Below are 20,392 nucleotides of genomic sequence, written 5' to 3'. Positions count from 1 at the left end.
ATAAAGTCACACTCTCAGTTTTGACATTACTGCATTTTTGTGCTACTTGACATAAAAGGGTATTTTCACAATATTACTTTACTTGTATAGTTACAAGAATATTTATATAGACATTTCTCACGTGTGTAATCAGGCTCTAACTGTTCTGAATTATGATATCCCGTAAATACAACAAAATATATGATTTAAAGGCAGCTTGACCACATAAAATAACTTCATCAGAGTCATGAGCTGATCTATTAAGCCAAACTATTAATTTTAATCATTAAGAAAAACTATTTTTCTTCCTTTTCTTTAAACAGTTCATTTAAGATTCAACTTTATCTCATTTAAGTGCAACAACAAATTCATTAACTTAGATATTGGTGGGTCACATGGGATTTTTTAGTTTTATGAAACAGGAAAAAAATGTGTAAACTTGCTTCAAATAAATCTGCAGACCAGATTTCACTTCTATTTTAAATTTGTGACTTTTTACTGCTTGTTATATTTGCTATCAAATTATATATTGTTGTGATATTTTGTATGGTGAGGTAACAGATATGAATCGGATTCTGGTGTTAATTTAGTTCCTACATATCAACTTTACAGGGAAGAATCATGTATTTTTTTAATTGTTTTCTTAATCATGTCTTGATGCATAATTAAGCCACAATAATTTACACACTTCTCACGTTTACAAAGAACTATTGTGATTAGAAGTTGCTGTATATTCTCTCTCCCACACTCCAGCTGAAGGACACGGGGCTGACGATTTACTCACGGACTCATACAGGCAGAAACACATTATGTTACACTAAGAATAAACCTCTCTACCCAGCAGCACTATCAGCGTGATTAACTGAGCACATTCATCTTCCTTCAGTTAGGTGTGTCCCCTCGCTAAAACACCAGGATTATGTATGTTGGCTGCACCGAAGTGCTGGAAGGAGATGCTTAATCATAACTGCACACACTGGGTGAAACACGCTCAAACCTGTTTGGAAGAATTCCATTTAAAGGCCTTTAGCAGAGGGAGAATTTAACAAATGCTCTTTATAAATGATCTAATATTCAAATGGGTCAGCTAAGGAACTTCTCAGCTGTATTTTTTCCTATTTCTACAGGAGCTATATTCCACCCACACTCTCTTCTGAAACCAGCCAAAAGACAAACTCTCAATAACATACTTTAATCTCATAATTTCCCTTTACCTTGACTGGTCATTTAAATCTGGGCTCCAAGGCAGAAACGATATGGAGAGAGGATCATATAATATATCCTAAAGTTTGAACAAATCTACTTACAACTTCTCCCCTGATTCTAAAACTTAGCTCCAGGCCACTGATTAGTTTCTTCTTTACTCTTGGAGAAAGTGTGACTTTCATCAAACTGGCAGCTGCGACTGTACACTGACATGGAAGCTGGTTATGGAGAAAGTATTTGAAGAAGTTCCTCGTGGCAGCAGGCTATTAGAGCGCACATGGCTCTGAGACATAGTTCACTTTCGCCAGACACAGAGGGACAGTTTTCTCATTGAGATTGTGCTTTTTTAAAAATTAACTTGCAATTAATTACATATAGGCCTGCAGTGAATATGCACATGACATATAATTACAGTATTTCACTCCTACCAGGTCTTTGGCGACATGATGGAGTGTTTCACGCGATGCAGCACCATCTGTTAGGCTCCCAGGAAGGACTTTAATCGCCTGTATTCTGCTGCTCCCCAGAGGTTACACATTTACACTGCAGCTTGTGTTTCTTCCTTTAGCTCTGATGTCACATTTCACTGTACAGCAAAGGCACAGTCTTTGCCTTTTGTGTCATTAGATCTCATTTACACAGCTGCAGTGAGCTAAACGTTAAAGGGCCACTTCAATCGAAAATAGAAAGCACAAGAAGTGTGTTTTCTGACAATTGAAATGAAAATAGATTTGACTGGTTAAACTTTGCATCCCTGAACTTTTATTCCAGTCGCAAAGTAATATTAGTAATATTAGTGATCCTTTTGTCCTCATAGAGGTAATGCTTGTTTTTAATGTTATTCAATTCCCCCCCCCCCCCCCCCCCCCTTGGGTTGTTTAAGGCTGTTGCTTTAGTACAATGGCATTACATGTATAAATCTGCATATTGATGCTGTTATTCTTTTCTATTATTTGTCTTTTTCTCTTATCCATTGATGCCATTGTTCTTTTCAGATTTCTTGATCTTGAAGTGTCAGTATGTGTGATTTCTCTCAAAGTATGTCATTAACCATCTGACCCCATTTTAGGGTCCTATTATTGAATAATAATAACAATAATAGAAAGGTGGTGCACCTGAAAAAGGTGGTGCAGGCCCAAATGTTGCAAATACATAAACAACTAAATACACAGCAGTGTATTACAGAAAGTCTGTGTCCTACTGTGAACACATACCTAATTTGACCAATGTCCATATTATTTCCAGTATATATGCTTCATTAACATTATCAATATTAATGAAAGGTCATCTGAAAAATGTTCAGTGTGTATATAATTCAGAAACTACTCCAAACCTTTCAGTTCTTGTAAATTATTTGAAAGTCTGAAAAAAATTAATTTTAATTAAAAATTTGTAATGATAACGGCAACAACAAGAAGATGCTGATAATGAAGAAAAGAAGCTGATTTATTTATTTATTTATTTATTTATTTGAACCTTTTCCGGGGGAGACCTGGCCAAGACAGCAATGTAAAATGTACAGTATAAGAATATAAGAACAATTAAGACAATTCCGATATATAAAAGGAAATAATAAAACATGAAGAAGAAGAAGAAGAAGAAGAAGAGGAGGAGGAAGAAGAAGAAGGAGAAATGGAAACAAAGCTAAACTAAATAAATCATCTCTAATATTGTTTGTATTTAATTTTGCATAAATCAGTGTAAACACAGCATACCTGTATGCTGAGTATGTTAAATACATAAAAAGTATGGGCCAAGAGTTGTTTTTTCTCTTAATTTTTCACTCATCTGTGGCAAATTTAGAGTTGCTTTTTTTTGTTGTTGTTGTTGTTTGCTTTTTGTTTTTCACTTTTTTTGACTTATATTTATTTATTTATTATTTTGCTTTATTCAACAAAAGATTCACATATTTTGTCAAGCACATAAATATTTTGAAATAAAGGATGAGAAACTAAATAAATCAGTGCAATGGAACAAATAAATATGACTTAATGATTTTTTTTAAATGAAATAACTAAACTCATGAAAGAAAATTTATGTTTTAAGAACCTGTATTTTATGTTTGTGAGAGCAAAAGAATAAAGCTGTAAATTATAGTCAAGCCATAAAGAGAAGGAAAGAGGCTCTCTCTCGTGTTGCCTGCGATACTAACAGAAAAGAAAAGTCAGTAGTATGGAAACTGACAACATGACAATTTACTTTGTATTTTATATATTTTTTTACAAGTTTCCTCAGCATGTCTACAAGAATAAGTTACCGAGTTATCGGCATTATTGGAGACTATTGGATTCACTTCATAGTTTGCACAAAAAAAGTCTTTTATTTTATTAGGAATGCAAAATCTATTGGGCAAAAAAATGATTTAAAGACCAAAATCTAATGAGTTGACGTCTATGCGCGAAAAGTGGGCGGAGGAGATTTGTCCCTTCTGGCTCTCCGTTCACTTCACTGTGTGTTGACGTGTGGCTAAAAGCAGAGAGGTGTTAGCTAACAGTAAGCTCACTACCTTAGAAAGTGTAGCGAAACCACTGACAACTGGGTGTTTTTACGAACACATAAACCTGTAATAATGGCGGCTGACTGGGAAGAAATTCGTCGGCTTGCCGCTGACTTCCAGAGAGCGCAGTTCGCTGACACGGTGCAAAGGTAACAAGCAGCTGTTAGCATCAGAGCTAATGTTAGCTATCATTAAACTTTGATTCAAAGGTGTTGCTGTTAGCTTTGAGTTGCCTCTTTTCCGTTTACAGCTGTTTTTAGCAACAAGAATTAACATGCCTGTATAACTGGTCACTTAACGCCACTTGCATGCACTTTCCACAGACTGTCGGAGAGAAACTGCATTGAAATTATTGCAAAACTGGTCCAAGACAAGCAGCTGGATGTGGTACACACATTGGATGGAAAAGAGTACATCACCCCGGCTCAGATCAGCAGGGAGATCCGAGATGAACTCTACGTCCATGGAGGTCAGTTCAGCAGTGAAACAGCAGTTTCCAGACAAAACGAGCTGCCACCTTAGACCTAAAGAGAGTATTTATGTCGTTAGTATGAGATTTAATCAACAGATGGGCATGAAAACAGTGAATAAATGCTGTCATTTCATTTCACAGGGAGAATCAACATTGTGGACCTTCAGCAGGTGTGTACTGGTTTAAGTCCTGTGTGTTTACAGCTTTGTACTATCCTGTACTAGTTTTGCACAATGCTGGAAAAAAGAAATATTATTATTAGTTTTTCTGCTGTGTATTTTGTGATATTAAAAAATCCATACATTTTTTCACCAGTGCAAATAAAGCTGAAAAGCCATCTGGAATCTTTTTTATGTGGTCCTAAACTGAGAAAAACTTGCAAAGTATTATATTTTCAGTAACATTTTTTTCTTCATACATATCTGGCTTTGCACTTATTATAAGATCATTCAATCTCAAATCAGTACATTTTTCAAACAATTTCTGTTCAGCGATTTCAGATTTGCCTGAATTTTTTTGAGCATCAAAAATGAAAATTGTTTTTTTTTAAAAAAAGTCCGTATTACATAGAAAGTATTTTTCTTAGTTTGGAGAGACATTTTGAAAATCGAGGCGTCTGTTCTGCTCAGACTGTGCTATCTGGTAGCATTTTTGTTTTTGTGGTACAACTGCTCAATTAGTCTAACGAAAGCAACACTTAATGAATGTTTGTGACCAGCATTTTGTATTAAAAAGTTTTATGTATGTTTTGTGTTACTGTAACAAGCTACATGTGATTCAAATACCTTGAACACTGTGCTTCAGTATCACTGTTTGACATCAACGCACTCTTCATGACAATATTTCTTTCAGATCTCAACTCACCCATAATCACAGATTATTTGATCTTCTTGTCCAGATTTTGAATCAATGTCATGCTGAGAAACAACAGTGAAAAAGTTAGGCTTTGTCCTTAATAGTTTGTGAGATTTTGTCATCCAAACATTAATTCGAATTTAAACATGCGAACAAATATGTGGGTCAACACGCAATATCTTTGAAAAATTATATCCTAAAAAGTACATAATATACTGCTCTTAACATTTCACAGATGATCGAGCAAAAGGCCCCCGTATATTTGAATTAGTTGAATTACCTTGTTTAGTTTTTGGTCAATGTCATCCTTTCTGTAGTCGACCACAGGCAGTGATGATGTTGTGTTTCTTTTTGCAACCAAATCTTCCTTCTCAGTGTTTCTCTGCTGTTCCTCGCTCTTGTTGATGTGCACATGAGGAACCTGCATGTCAGCAAACTCAGTGTCTTGTGAATAAAGACCCCTTCAATCAGTAAATTATTTTACATCCGACAGATTTCTCTTGTAGATTATGTGCGGAAAATGAGGGCTGTACCAAATCTCTTTTTGTAAGCGGGAAAAGAAGTTGTAGCTTTGTTGAATTTAAGTTAATTTACTTCACTTTGCGTCTTTCATTGAGACGTCCTTTGAATATTGTCTTTACCTTCTCCCTTTCAGATCATCAATGTGGATTGGGTCCACGTTGAAAACAGAGCAAGTGACATTGCAAAATCTGATAAAGGGGTTCAGCTCGTACTGGGACAGCTGATTGATGAGTGAGTATTAAAATTTTATCAGACTGGTGCTGGAGCCCGAGGCAGTGTCTGTCCATAAAATACAGCCTGGGCTGCTCATGCCAATTCTGTATGATGACATTTGGTCTGTTGTTTCGTGGATAGGGGTTACGAATGCATGTCTCACGCACTTTTCTGCTGTGCTTTATTCACCAAACACGTTCAGCTGAATTTCCCTCATTGGAGTGATCATTCCACGGAGAACTGGAGAGGACTTCTGTGACATGTTTTAATTATTGAAGAATTGAACTGGGCTCACACTTGTCTGCACCTCACTGTATGTGCAATCTCAGAACAGAAAATGGAGATTGAATTAAAAAGTTATATATATGCAATCAAAGACTTAATCCCATTGGACTTCCATTGTAATGAACAGCTGATTTTATTTTGGTCACAACCAACAAGAACGCACTGATTTCACGTCTTATTTTGACCCGCTGAATAAGTAAACTAAGTGATTAATATGTGTAAAGTTTTGGCATTTATGGTGCAATATCACAGAGCAAAGAATCACACAAAGCCAGCATGACAGACGGTGAAGTTTTTCACTTTGTACATGTTGATCTGTATTCATGCAGATCTCAGTTTCTTAATTTCGGCAAGTTTGTCTTTTGAGCAAATCACAGAAGTTCTCCATGGGGTGTCCAGCTTCATGCCACTGAGGAAATGAAACTACTTTTACACTGCATGTGCTCATATATTGCAGATTTATCACGTAGCTTCAACTTAACTAGAACACATGTGCTTGCTAGATTTGAAGAAGAATGGCTAAAGCGCCTTTTGTTCAAACCAAAGTTGTGAATTTTCAAATAAAGCACAGTTATGGCTGTGAACTTTGTTACAGCAAACGTATCAAGGTGTTAAATCTTTCTTCCTCTGGCCTTTAAAGCTGGCAGATTTAAAAACTAGCAGGAGGAAAACGAGTTTTGTGATTAATGTAAATAAGAAGAAGCTTAGAATGAATCGTATTTTCTTCTGTGATTGTGATGAGTTAGAAATAGTCATATTAATTGTTCAAAATCCCAAACATTTTCTTCCAGTGATAGTGACAGAATGAAATGGTTGTTTAATGTTGGTGATTATTTCTTGGATTTCTCTACAGTAAAGTTTGGAAAAATGCAAAGTATGATTTGTGTCTGGACCTTGTCTCTTTGTCTAAATTGTTGACTATTGTCTACCTGTTTTGCGAGTACAGGTGGACAAGAGTTGCTTTTTTTTTTTTCTCTCTTTTTTTTTTTGTCTGCATATCCGCTCACAAATGACACCAACCACCCATGGTGTCATTGCTTAAGCTTCATGCAGTTTTTTTTTCTTATTTGTGACTGTGACCATCACCTGCCCTCATGGCAAATTAACCTATCATGTTTATTTCAAGCTGTTTCCTACATTATGCCATTGAGGGCTGTGCACACCCAAGAGTATGTGTGACACAGTGTGGACAAGAGTTGCTGTGTTGCTCATCTTAATGAGAGTCGAGCAAAATCTAAATGAAATTCATGTGCTTAGACTCGAATGCTGTTAACATGTTGATCATCTTGTGTGGTCCGCAGCACGTACCTGGACCGTCTAGCCGAGGAGGTGAATGACAAACTGCAGGAGGCCGGTTTGATGAGCATTGCAGAGCTGTGTAAAAGCTACGACCTCCCAGGAGATTTCCTAACTGAGGTGAGCCAGCCTCTACTTGCATGTTAATCCGAAAAGAAACGTGGTGATGAATTAGGCAACAAAATGTGTCATCTGTGCGTTAAGATAATTGATTCCTCTTTGCAGACTCAGACTTCATACTTTTATTTTGACATGCTGTTGTTTGCTGACTTCACTGTTCAGAAAAAAACAATGTGACAAGTGTGTTTTCTCGTATATTTTAGGAGTTGTCGAAGCGTCTCGGGAAGCTTATCCAAGGAGAAATGGACCAGTACAACAGAGGTGTCATATTTACTCCAGCTTTTGTCGCCCGTCATAAAGCCAGAATACGAGGGCTTTTCAGTGCAATCACAAGGTAAACATTGCAGCGATATTGCAAACGTAGCTCCTCATGCTAGAATCACTTTGTGATTCAAGACAACTTGTCACTGTCACTATATTTATCACAAATGGAATTTTCTCTAAAGCACAATGTCTAGACCGGTTGTACCTGATGCTGTGTATGCTGATGAACCAAAACATTCTGACCACCCTGATAATGTTGATTATTTTGTCACAATGACGCGTGGTAAAGTGTAGGTGATATCAATATAATTTCAGTTGCAGAAGTAGAAAGGTTATATCTTTATGTCCAGACAAGAAATTCAAAGCATTTCTGAACCAGCAAGGCCTGAGGGTTTCTCTGGTCAGCAGTGGTAAGTACCTACAAATGAAGAGAGACAAACTATGAACCACCCACAGTGTGTTTGGAGACATGAGGTATTAAGTCTGATCTGCAGAGGCCTCAATGAGCAACTCTAGCCCTTTTCAGACATTTGATACGTAGCATTTCTGGCTCTGTTTATCTGTTCAAATAGCAGCATTCTGTTGTTCAGATATCAGGCAGACGTACCAACAAAAGTGATGCAGGACAGACAAAGTGCATTCGCTATATTCATCATATCTACTAGACTGGATGGTACATCAGGTGGCATATTGCATAATAATGCACTACTAAATAAAAGAGTGAATCCGAATCTGATTTGGAACTCATTATTCACCAGCAGATTCTATGCTGTGGCTTTGTGTGTGACGACTCACCTGTCTGATCTTAAGTAAAAGTACAAGTTTCCTTTAGATCCTGTTTGATTCCATTAGGGGTTATTTGTAACTAATTGAGAAAATTAATTATTTTGTTCCATGTGCATTAATGCATCCAACTCTGTTGCTTTGAAGACATTCATATAGATTCTCCTGCTGTTTGACGTTGCAGCTGTTAATAAACTCAAAGGAAATATACAAACTAGAGCCATGAACTCAACTACAAAATCTGGATTACAGTCATTATTGGTGAGACATGTTCATTCTTCACCACAGTAAAACTGTATTTTAGTGAATGAGAAAAGTGCTTTTGACACACAAACTGTCTTCTTTTGTGTTCTCTGTAATTTTTAAAAAAAAGTACCAATATTTGAGTGGAAATGTTTTTTATATATATATAATTTTTTCCCAATTTGCTTCACGCAACTGAAAGTATGTTACTTTTGGAAACAGATCCTAGAGTGCAGCAGCATGCCACTTAGACTTCTGTCAGAATTGTTGCAGAATTTTTCTAGATCTGACCTAGTAAGATTGCTGCTGTGACTCTGATGGAAACCATGGTGACCAGGCTGTTTCCTTCAGACATGAAAGCAACACATTCAGATGCTGTGAAACTAATAGCAAGGAGAGCATGTCTGAAAGTGGCTCTAAAGGACTTAAAGGACCTCCTGCTAGCGTCTTGATGCCTGATAACACAGATCTGGTAAAGTCCTGCCCTCAGCAGATTGGATGTAATGGACCAAGTTAATGTTAGGCAGGTGAACACAATGTCTTGGCTCACCAGTATAAATGTACTATCTTTGCAAGGGAAAAACATATTTTTGCAACAAAAAAATAAGCTGCAGATCTTTCCAGTATGATCATCTTTTGTCCCTGACAGTGTAACACCAGCCTTTGTGGACTGTAATAGTCTCCCTTCCATCTCCTCGACAATCATGTCACAATAAATGTCTCCTGTCAATAAGCATGAGCTGCTTTGCTGCAGTAAAATATTTTCCAGCATCTCACTTAATGTCAGACAATTTTCTCTTTATTTCCTTCACAGTGCGGGGCTGCTCTGCATCGTGTCATTGTAACCGTTTCGGATCCCTAATCGGATCTCGGCTCAATAACATGTAGCTGTGCCGTGAGAAACTCCTCTATTCACTCTTGGGTAGCACTTTTATGAATGAAATTTGGCCACAGTCAGAGCGGGAGAGGCAGCCTTTTATGGCTATTTCTAACAAAAATGCAGTTTGTCATGAACACATAGAACACTGAGAGACCTGTCGTCTTTATTTATCGTATTCTTTTGTTCTTTATTCTTATTGCCCTGCTGTTTTGCTTCATTCTGCAGACCAACACCAGTCAGCAGCATGATTGGAGCCTTTGGATTTCAGGAACATCTTCTGTATTGTAAGCAGAGACTGTTGTATTGTGTTATTGTTCCTGTTAACGGGTAATACACTGTGCTGTAAGGTAATGCGTTTTGTTATTGCCAGCTGTCTTGGAGGAGTTGGTGAATACTGGACGTCTGAAAGGAAGTGTGGTTGGAGGCCGGCAGGACAAGGCTGTGTATATCCCCGATATCTACGCCAAAACACAGAACGCCTGGGTGGACTCTTTCCTCCAACAAAACGGATATTTAGGTAGGTTTTTATCGGTGTTGTGTTTTCTCCCTGCTTTGACTTTTTCCCCCAATTAGTAGTACACAGGAATTGAACCACAACACTCACCCAAGAAAAAGAACAGCAGGACTGGCCACTAATAGTTGAAATATCTGGAATTTTTTTTTGTCGGAACAAGAATGAGGGCAGGTTATATCCAGCTTCAGCAAAGCACCTTTCCTGCAGATACAGTTTTCAACTTGTAAAAGCTTTGTATATACTGTTTACATGGGTTCTTTTACTTCATGGTCACGTGGAGGACAAGTTAAAATGTTGGACAGCACGTGGATGCTCTCCAACTACACCATATTTCAGGCTCTGGTTTAATGTTGGAGCCAAATTACTTTCCCGTCTTTCAGCTGTAATGTTTTTTCTGAGCTGTTGTTGCCTAGCACCGGTGAAAAGTGATTTTTAGCACTTTGGGGGCTCAATAAATGTAATTATATTGAGTCCTCAGTGTCTCCAAAAATGCATTCTTTTCTCCTGTGGATAGAAGTTATTGTGTGTCTTAGATAAATGGCAATAATAAAAAAAAAAAAAAAAATCTGCACTTCAGGAGGTCTTTAGTACAGTTGTTCACCATCACCACAGCTTTTGGAAAACATGAAAAGAAGGTCATAATTTGTGCAAATGTTTTTAATTTGTTTTAAAAACTGCAATTTCAGGCATGTGGGACCTCAGTAGTTACTAAAACAGAGGGCTGAAGTGATTCAATTTTCAATTTTATATCATGATAATACAGCAGTGCCGAGTCCTTGTCCAACTAGTATTGATAGGGTTAGGGCTGCTTTTTCCCAAATTAAACATTATAAAAACATTTTACAAAATGTATACTGAACTGCATTGAATTTCTGCAATTAGATGCCTATTTAGTGTGATCTGCTTTATGGTAGTTCACACCTAAATAAGTAAATTCAGGCTGTTGTGGCGTCAGTACTAAAAACCTCCTGCTAGTAGACCAGTATAACTTTCCCACACCCCTCTTTGTTGCTCTGTATGTGTGTTTTCTGTTGTGTAGTCGGCTTCTTATTCTGTAGCGGAGTTCTTTGACCACTTTACCTTTAGTGTCTGTTGTGTCTTCAACTGATGAAATCTTCCTCCTGTAGAATTTGATGCGCTGGTCAGACTGGGGATCCCCGAGCCCTCCAGCTACATTAAGAAGCGCTTCAAGTCCAACAAGCTGCTGTTCCTCAGAGCCGCCTGTGTGGGTCAGACTCTGGTGGACCAAGTGGAGGCGTCTGTGGAGGAAGCTGTCAACTCGTCAACATGGACCGACCTCCAGGTCATTACAATGTCTTGTCTCCAGTAGCTACCTACCTTATTATATTAGCGACATAAATTCCACCTATTGGAGATTTCTGCTTCTCATTCGCGCTCTCGCCTCGGCTGGTTCAGCCAATTCTTCCCAGCTGCCTGTCCATGGAGGACATCGGGATGGTGATCAGCCAGGCCATGAGGAACACCAACGTCCAGTCATCTGCTCGAGTGCTGGGAGGAACTGTCGTCGTCAGCGAGAAGTTCATCAGCAACTGCCTGTCTTTGTTTGATGAGGCCATGCAGCAGAAAGCTCAGAAGGTACAGCTTCTTTCGACACACATTTCCTTATAAAACATGCCTTCAAAAACACATTTCACAAGCTACAGCTTCTATGGTTTTCTGCAATTTGGGTTCCAGGAAATCAAGAACAATCCAGTGTTTCTTATAACTGAAGAGGACCTGAAGCAAGCGTCCATTCTGACAGAGAGCTCTGCACTTTCTAAAAAGGAAAAGAGGGAAGCGGAGCGCAGGAAGAAGGCTACAGGTGTGTTAAATCCTTTCCACCTCAACGAACACAGACAAAGTAAAATGTAGACTGTGACTTAATCCCAACTCAGACATAATTTGGCATAGAGTCTGTGCTTGTGGCCTCATGAGGTATGTCTTAATTTTTTCTGTCCCAGACTGTGACAAGTTTGATTGTCCTCAAGCCAGAGACATGATTTGTAGAACTTTTATTCAGAGGACCTTGAATATGTCTGAGAAGAGAGAGGGGCAGCATCCAATGGGAAAGCAACAGAAACCCAAAGGCAGGTGTGAGGAGAATGTCATTCCAGAAAGTTCTGACTTCCCAGAGTGTGAGATGATGTCTTAAAAGTACAGAAAACCTGTTCTCTGTAAGCTGGCATGGGTAACGGAGCACTATTAACAAATATTTAGGACCTTTAAATATGTAAATATTGTTCATTTTAGACGTTTAGCAGCTCCTATAGCACCATATAGTCCATTCTCATTGGATCTCTCAGGAAACTTCCACCCTTTGAACCCCAGAACCGTTCTGTGGCTTTTTAAGGGATGTTATCTTAAGGAAGGAAGGAAGGAAAAGAAAGAAAGAAAGGATTCTGAGTGGAGGACAACTCTAAATTCTTTGCAGGAATCAGTTTTGACTTTGTTTTTTTTAATCATTTGGTGTATTCATTATTAGCTAACTGTGTTGCTAACTCCTCTCCCTGGATTATAGTCTTCATGGTGAAGGTGGCTGGATCATCTTTACGATATTTTGGTTCCAAGTCCAAACAACCGCCTTCGTTAAAGGCAGATGCACATTGATTAGATGATAGCAACTTAAAAAAAAAAGACAGCTAATAAAACAGCTAGTTAATCAGCTTGTCTTTTTTATTTTAGCTTCCACTCTCTAAAAGCTTGCATAAACTAAGTGCACAGTTCCACTGTTATGTCATGAATGTGCAAATTAGCACAACATAATCTCTAGTGATTGTTTAAGCAGACGTTCCACTGAAAATAGTTGGCAGCGTTGACTACACTGACTGTCTGTGTTCTGCTTTCCCCCTACAGCCATGCTTCTGGCTCATCTGAATGCCACCTGTGCTATTTTTACACCTGCTCTTTAGTTTGGTTCATACTCCATCTGTGTTTGGGGCAGATTGCATCACATCTGCACCTGAAAATCTGCCACAATCTGCTTCACAATGACTCCTGGGACAGTCTGGGACAAAAAATAGCTTTTCTCTCATGGTCTGAGGAGCGTAGTGAATATTAGACGAGCAACTTTTGTGGTTTGCATGTGGCTTTGGCTGTACAGTCACCTAAATACAAATCTGTGATATTTCCTAGATGACTGGATTGTAAATAATCTGTTTGTCTCTCAGAGGGCAGCGGCAGCGTGAAAGCAGGCGGAGGAGGCAACGCCAGAGAGATCCGGATTCGTAAAACCAAGAAGAAAGGGAGGAAAGACGAGGACAGCGATGAAGAAACCGGACCTTCACAGCAAAGTACGCCAAGGACCACACAGCCTTTTTATCTTCACAAGGACATTATGTCTCTATATGCACATTAAACCTGCTCAGTGAGGCTTTTTACTGTAACAGGAGCGTAATGGCTGGTTGGCTAGCAATCTCTCCCCTGAGTTGTTTTTTTTTCCTTCATGAAAGACAAAGGTGTAACTGTAGTATCCCAGTGAGACTAATTAGCTTGTGTTTTACCTTTGCCAAGATCGCAGCAAACAGACTGAAGCCCCCTTTATGGCCCCGGAGGAGATCGTAGCTGTTTTAGAGGAGCGAGTGAGTGACTGCCCTGAAGAAATCCTCTCTGAGCTGGCAGACCATTTAGTAAGGTAACGCACAGCTTTCTGTCTAAAGTTGCTTTTCTCTGCTCAGATTAGTTCCAGCAATCAGTCCATTATCTCATTGTTAATGTCTCTGCAGGCCTCTGACTAAAAGCTATCAGGAGGTGCTGCGGACAGTGTTCATGTCCTCCACCAGCTCTCCATCAGGGGCCAACAAGAAGAAGAGCATGAAGGATCTACAAGAGGAGATCACCAACCTCTACAACAACATCCGACTATTTGAAAAAGGCACCAAGTTCTTCTCTGGTAAATCCTATTAATCCCATAATCCTAAATCTATTCTTCTGCTAACTCACAAATGATAAGCACCAGGGGCCGTCTTCACAAAGGATTATCAGGATTCATCCTAAACAGCACTGGAAGCCAATGCACACTTTAAAAATAGTAAATATTCAAATTTGAACTTGTATCTGAGCCGATTAAACTTTGGGCCCGCCATTATTGATGTATTTAGTTTCATACTGTAAGGTGAAATCATTTTTTTTTGTACAAAAAACAGTGTGACACACTCAACTGGTTATGAGCAGGTTTTAATGAGTCAGGAGTCCTTGAACTAGCTTTAGTTTTGCCTCCAACTGAGGAGCTACTTTTAGTTCCGTGGGCTCGTTTTTCACTGCAACATAAATTCTTGCACCTCTATGGAAACAGCACGACCATGACAATAAGTAGAGAGAACTCAGACACTTTTGTGTTGCATTACAATGGCCGAATTCTGTGAGTCATTTAAAAAAAATGAGGGGGAAAATAAGAGTTAAATGTCTCTCTTCTGTTTTACTAAATACAAATAAAAACTGTGGTCATCATGTGAAACACTTGTGCCCACAGGTGTTACTGATAGTGGGGGGGGAATGGTGACATACTAAAGATATATGACTGCTTAGATTTTTTTTTAACGTTTTCAGTGCTTGTCTTTTATCTGCTCTGTGTAAACACACCTGGCAGTTCAACCGAAAAGTGCCAGAATTTTTGTCGTGTGACTGTTGATCACAGCTGAGTCACTATTGGCTTCCTGAGTGAACCGACGAGTATAGAATTTTTGTGTTTTTTAAATAGTCTTGTTGTAAATAGTTATTTTTCTAAATGAGACATCAAGTTTCAAAAAATTAAGCTTCCTGACCAAATAGCGCATCACAGACAACAAACCTTTTTTAAACCTTAAAGCAAGGTTCAGAGGGTTAATTCAATCGTGTCTGACGTTACCTGTCAAAAGTAGGAAGGTGAAATAGGTTATTTATGGACTATCCTGCTGATTATATTCGTTATGATATGTTACTGTCTCTATAATGTCAGAAAACATATTTTTAAAAATGTCTAGTGCTGTTATTTTTACAAAAAGTTGCATGCAAAAAAAATCCAAACATTTTGAATTCTTTTATCATAGAAAAAAATCCACATTTATGAAGCTGATTTTTTTGTGAAAGTTCTTCGTTTAATGTTCTGTTATTCGATATACATAAGCCAACCAGCTCTCCATCACTTGTGACACACTACATGACCTAAACCAGCAGTGGTCAATGCTCATTTCAGTTCATTTAGAGTCAGGACAGGACATTATTCCATCAATGTGGTGTCTTAGCTTCTTTTAAAGTGAAAGTACAGTTCATACCGTGCCTTAAGCCTCTAAAAAAGAAAAAAAAACTGAGCAGAGTTGGCCTGGAGTTCAAACCTTTGACTTGTATGATTTGATTGTGCAGATGAAACCCAGGCCAACATCGCCAAGCACGTCCTGAAGACCCTGTGCACCGATGTCACCAACATCCTGGTTAACTTCCTGGCCGCTGACCTCATGATGTCTGTGGAGAATCCCAGCACCATCACCAACGAGGTCTCTTTCATTTAGATGAAATTAAAGTCTCTTTGCACTGTGCTGCTGTTTGAAATTTTCTGTGAGTCTTGTTGGAGTTCAGCTGGTTCGTCTTGACTGTCTTTGATGCTCTGCCTCAGGTCAGAGTGAAGATTTTGGGCAAACTGCCAGAAGAGACCAAAGGACCTCTGATGAAGCTGCACAACTGTCTGAATGGCAAAGTAGGTAGAACCCCCGTTAGTTTGGCTGTTTTTTTGTCTTTTTTTTGGAATGTTCACCTGAAAAATCATATTTAATTACTACCAGCTCGGTGGACGGCCAGAATGATCAATTTTAAGCTGCTTTAGGAGCATTTTGAGATTTTAATTACAAAGAAACACAGAAAAAGATCTCAGAACTCAAGGCCATGCAGTTCCTAACAAAGTCTTACTTTTTATTGTGACATTTTGATATGAATGCATCGAGATTCACCCCAAGGATGTTATGTTACAAATCACAGTATGAATTCTTCATTCTTGGCTACGTCTTTTTTTTCTCTCTCATTTTATTGGAGCCTTTGTGTGTTTGGTTCGATTCTTCAGACCGCCTCCAGCTTCTGCAGTTTTCTCATATTCTGTCTCGGAACAGGACGACTCATAATCACACACACAAATAACCCTGGTTGTCTGAAGGCTCAAAGAAAAAAAAGAATCTACGAGGCAACTAGAGAGCTGAACTTAATACAAAGATAATACACAGAAAAAATCATTAACTACTGAGTTTACAAGAGCTTTGAATGCAGCTTAAGATACGTGTTTCCCACTATTCTAAATGGCTCGAGCAGAAAACATTAAAGCTTTCAGTTTGATCTTTCTCAGTATTCTGGGGCTGAACGGCAGACGTGTCTTGTGATCTGTTATTGTAATTGAAACATGAGCTCAAAGACTTCCTTTTGGCAAAAATACGGTGGTACTTCATTCAGAATGGCCTTAAAAATCAAAAATAGACAGAGATGGCCAGCCACCTTTGCAGTGCACATGTGCAGATGCTAAGCTAAAGCTCTGCTATATTTGATAATTACAAATATATCAAAGCTACTCAAATAATTTTGTTGCAGGAGAAATTAAAATTAATTTACATTAGAGAGTAAGTATGAGTCTTTGATGTTACTGAATTGCAACTCTACCAAATTGAGTGCAACGGCAATGAAGCACAACAAACACTGCATCCATTTTTGTTACATTAGTAGAAGACCACCTATTTGTTGGCGTCATTTGGAGAGTCAGGTGTGCCATGCTTGGTGACCGTCTCAAAATGGCCACAGCTTGTTGTATTTTAGCAGAATCCAACCTGTCTGGTGGAAAGGTTTGAGTATAATGTAAATACAGTGACTAAAACACTACAGCTGTGTTTATTACAGACCATTGAAGACTTTCTGACCAACATAGAGACATGTGCTGAGGTTTGTGGATTCATGCTGAAGAAAGGAGACAAGAAAAAGGAGAGGTAACTGCAATACATTTTTTCCCTTTTAATATGTATGTCCTTTATACATTGGGTCCTCAGTTTACGACGTATGGCGTTTCGTCATTACATGGAAATAGTTGACGAGTGGAGCGGACGAATACGTTGTCACGCAGCGTTATAAGACGGCTTTGTTTACATTCGTCAGCTGTACGCCACTTCAAATTGTGTTTATATTTGCTAACTTTTTGCCCTTCATTGTGGCTCCCAAGCATAAGTCAGACTCCTTTGATGGCAGAAGAGAGGGCTTCAAAGAAAAGGAAAACCATCTCCATGGAAGTAAAACTATATATAATAAAACGCTCAAGTTGCAAACAGTGCAACGTATTCTGTTTTCTTCATGTAAAATGACTCATACATGCATGAAAGTCATTGGTATTCATGGCTTCTCCAAACAACTGATTGATATTGTGATCCACGTAATGGCTTTGTTTACATTTTCGCCATCAAAAATCAGCTTGCATCGATCCGTAGGACCAGAACTCTGACATAACTCGAGGACCCCTTGTATTCCATTAAAATCCAGAGAAATGCAAGACTTTAGAGGTGTCTTAATGTGTTCCATCCAGACAGGCCCTGTTCCTGCACCGCCAGGCTCTCACCGAGCAGCTGAAGGAGACGGAGGATCCAGCTCTGGTCCTCCACTTGACCAGTGTGCTGCTGTTTCAAGCCACCACCCACTGCATGCTGCACGCCCCGGGGCGCTGCGTTCCTCAGATCATCGGCACGCTCACAGGCCGAATACCAGCGGTACGTCTGACACTCGCTGACGTAGGATCAGTTTATGTTCTAGCAGAATGTTGAGAGGCTGGATATCTTTTATTCAAACGTGGAGATAATGCTGCACATTTCCAGACTTTCTTTTGGAGGAAATTCATTGTGTTGCAAGTTGCTAAGATACAACCGACAGAAGATGTTGTGTAATAAATGGAGAGAAAAAGAGAGCTGAGACTCACAGCTGTCAGTTGGATTACCAGGTGAGGCAAGAAGCAGAATTGATCGAAGGTGTTTGGGAAACTGAACTTGCTGCTCTGTACGTTGGTTTTATAAAACACAGGAGGCTTCAGTAGTTGGTTCGTTTTGGATCTGGTTTTTGGTTGTTAAAGTACTTGGGTTCAAAACAGCTGAAAGACTTTAAATATGCATATTTCTTTCTGATAAGATGGACACCGTGTTAGATCAGGTGGTTATGGAGTCCTAAATTGTTAGCAAAAAGACATGACGGAGTATGGCAAGGTTTCTGACCAATTCTAACTTGTCTTGTGTGATATCACTGGGAAGAAACAAGAATGTGAACAGTGTGCAGTAAGCAGTGGGATAGTTAGGGCTTCTTTTGTTTTGGCAAGCCTAAAAAAAGCAAAATAAGATGAGGTCAGTGCTTGCAGAGACACAAAAAGGTAAAGACTCGCCACTTAAAGAATCCTGTAGGAGAATGTCATGATACTAAAGGTGGTTGTTGTCACAACATGTCCCACCAACAGCAACACCCTGACCAGGAAACATCCAGCCAGTCTTGTTGTTGCACTGGCTTAAGTGCAGTATTGTGACACTCTGCACATGCGTAGTAGAAGTATTAACACTTGTTGAACTTTATTTTGAAGCAAAGTTACTAGACATTTTAAGCAGTTATCAGATTTTACTACTGATTCTGTACATTTTTTTTCTCTCCTGGTGTCAATTGAAATTGGAGTTGTGGTTCTCTCTCCACTCATTTAGGTAGAAGTCTGATCTTGTTAGCTTTAAGTAACTGCCTGTGGGTGTTACCAAGATGGTTGCTGAGTGAACATGCTGTGGAAGTTGTCACATGATTGACTGTGACACATCGGTTGTTTGTTTTTGTCGGGAGGCTGTGAGCCATCAAAGATGCTACACAGGATCAAACCATTGCTCTGCATCTTGCAGGTTCAGGTATTGTGTTGATGATGTGTTCAGTTTACACCCAGCATCAGCGAAATGCCGGACATTCCTCACAGTAGATTGTATCAGATGTAACTTGTTTACTCTGCATCTCTCTTCATAAACAAACAGGTGTGTATTTCCCAAGAAAAGTCAACAGTGACTGTTTAACTCCGTCATAACAATCATGTTTATGTGCCTCACTGGGGTCTAAATTTCAGCAACTGCTTCGTCTTAGGTTTGTTTAAAGTGGTGTTTAGAAGCAGCAGCTGTTGGTGGTCTCCATCTGCTGCAGCATCAGTATAATAGTGCATTTGTTTGGAGAGTTAAACTGCTGAAATGTTATCCTGCGTCTGCTTGTTGTTGCAGGAGCAGCAGCAGCTGCTGTCGGCCTACCAGAGCCTGGTGGTGAAGCAGCTGGTGAGCCAGAGTCAAGGCAAGAAGCAGGAGGACGGAGAGGGCGAGGAGGTGGAAGATCAGGACGAGGAGGCGAAGAGCGTCCGCACTCAGCTGCTGACCCTGACGCCTCAGGTGAAGGACACGGTTCTGTCCCAGAAGAAGGCGTCCGTCTCCGAAGAGTGAACAGTTGGAGGATAAGAGGAATGAATGTAACAAGTGATCTGCAAGGAATCTTTTTATGGTCTTACGTGTTCAGATGAAAAGCTTTTACTGCTGCAAGATCAGCTGGTAACCCTGTATTTTTGTGATTATCCACGTGGACATAATTATAAATTATTGAGGGTAATTCCTGTGTGGGATGTCTCCCTGTAAACCTTGTTAACGTGAAAGTCCTCAGTGAGGTTCTGATTTCCATGCATTCATTAAAAGCTCTCCTCTTCCTCATGTGAATCCCTTTTTCACTGTCCTACACAGACTTCAGCTTTACAGGTAAAACGTCATCTTGGAACCAGCAGCTCATATTATTCTGCAATTTTCTAAAACTAACAGAATTTTAAAATAGCTAACCTAAGCATTCCGTTTTAGGATTAGGGAAACGGAAAAGTATTGGCTACATTACATTTATTTGACACATTAAATGACTGTATTTCAACGAGAATTTAACAAAACATGACCTTTTATACATCTGATGAATTTGTCTGTGCACAAAATCTTATTGTTTGCTAATTTTAGTCCTGAATTAACTCCTTAATATCTTATTTTGTTTTAAAATCAGTAAATGCTGTAAAAACATTCCAATCTGTCTATAATAAAGGCATTTAGTATTTCATAGCGTTGACTCTTTTATAGTTCTAGTGTCATAAACCACCTTTTTATAGCATCTTTAAATAAGTTAATTTAAAAAAAAAACAAACATCTGTACTGCATTTTGCTGATAATGCTTCACTATTTTCACGTGAAACTGAACAATTTTACACAGGCAACAGCTCTTCCATCCACCTTTTATTGTCACTTTTGT

The 20,392-nt window shown here is 39.0% G+C and overlaps 1 protein-coding gene across 1 annotated transcript; it reads left to right on the top strand.

The window, feature by feature from the left end:
• Positions 1 to 3,613: 3,613 nt before the first annotated feature.
• On the top strand, positions 3,614 to 19,818 carry ufl1 (UFM1-specific ligase 1). The gene is made up of 19 exons (XM_022193787.2): positions 3,614 to 3,831; positions 4,006 to 4,151; positions 4,296 to 4,324; positions 5,665 to 5,762; positions 7,331 to 7,445; positions 7,649 to 7,779; positions 9,841 to 9,899; positions 9,986 to 10,132; positions 11,257 to 11,432; positions 11,546 to 11,725; positions 11,825 to 11,951; positions 13,297 to 13,419; positions 13,640 to 13,760; positions 13,852 to 14,018; positions 15,467 to 15,597; positions 15,717 to 15,797; positions 16,976 to 17,061; positions 17,649 to 17,829; positions 19,345 to 19,818. Exons 1-19 carry the CDS (start codon positions 3,755 to 3,757, stop codon positions 19,555 to 19,557), a joined length of 2,388 nt encoding a protein of 795 aa, XP_022049479.2. The 5' UTR covers positions 3,614 to 3,754; the 3' UTR covers positions 19,558 to 19,818.
• The last annotated feature ends 574 nt before the right edge of the window (positions 19,819 to 20,392 follow it).

Source organism: Acanthochromis polyacanthus, chromosome 16, assembly GCF_021347895.1.
Source record: "Acanthochromis polyacanthus isolate Apoly-LR-REF ecotype Palm Island chromosome 16, KAUST_Apoly_ChrSc, whole genome shotgun sequence".
NCBI lineage: Eukaryota > Metazoa > Chordata > Actinopteri > Pomacentridae > Acanthochromis > Acanthochromis polyacanthus.
Note: the sequence above shows the minus strand (reverse complement) of the source record. Positions and strands in the feature narration are given on the sequence as shown.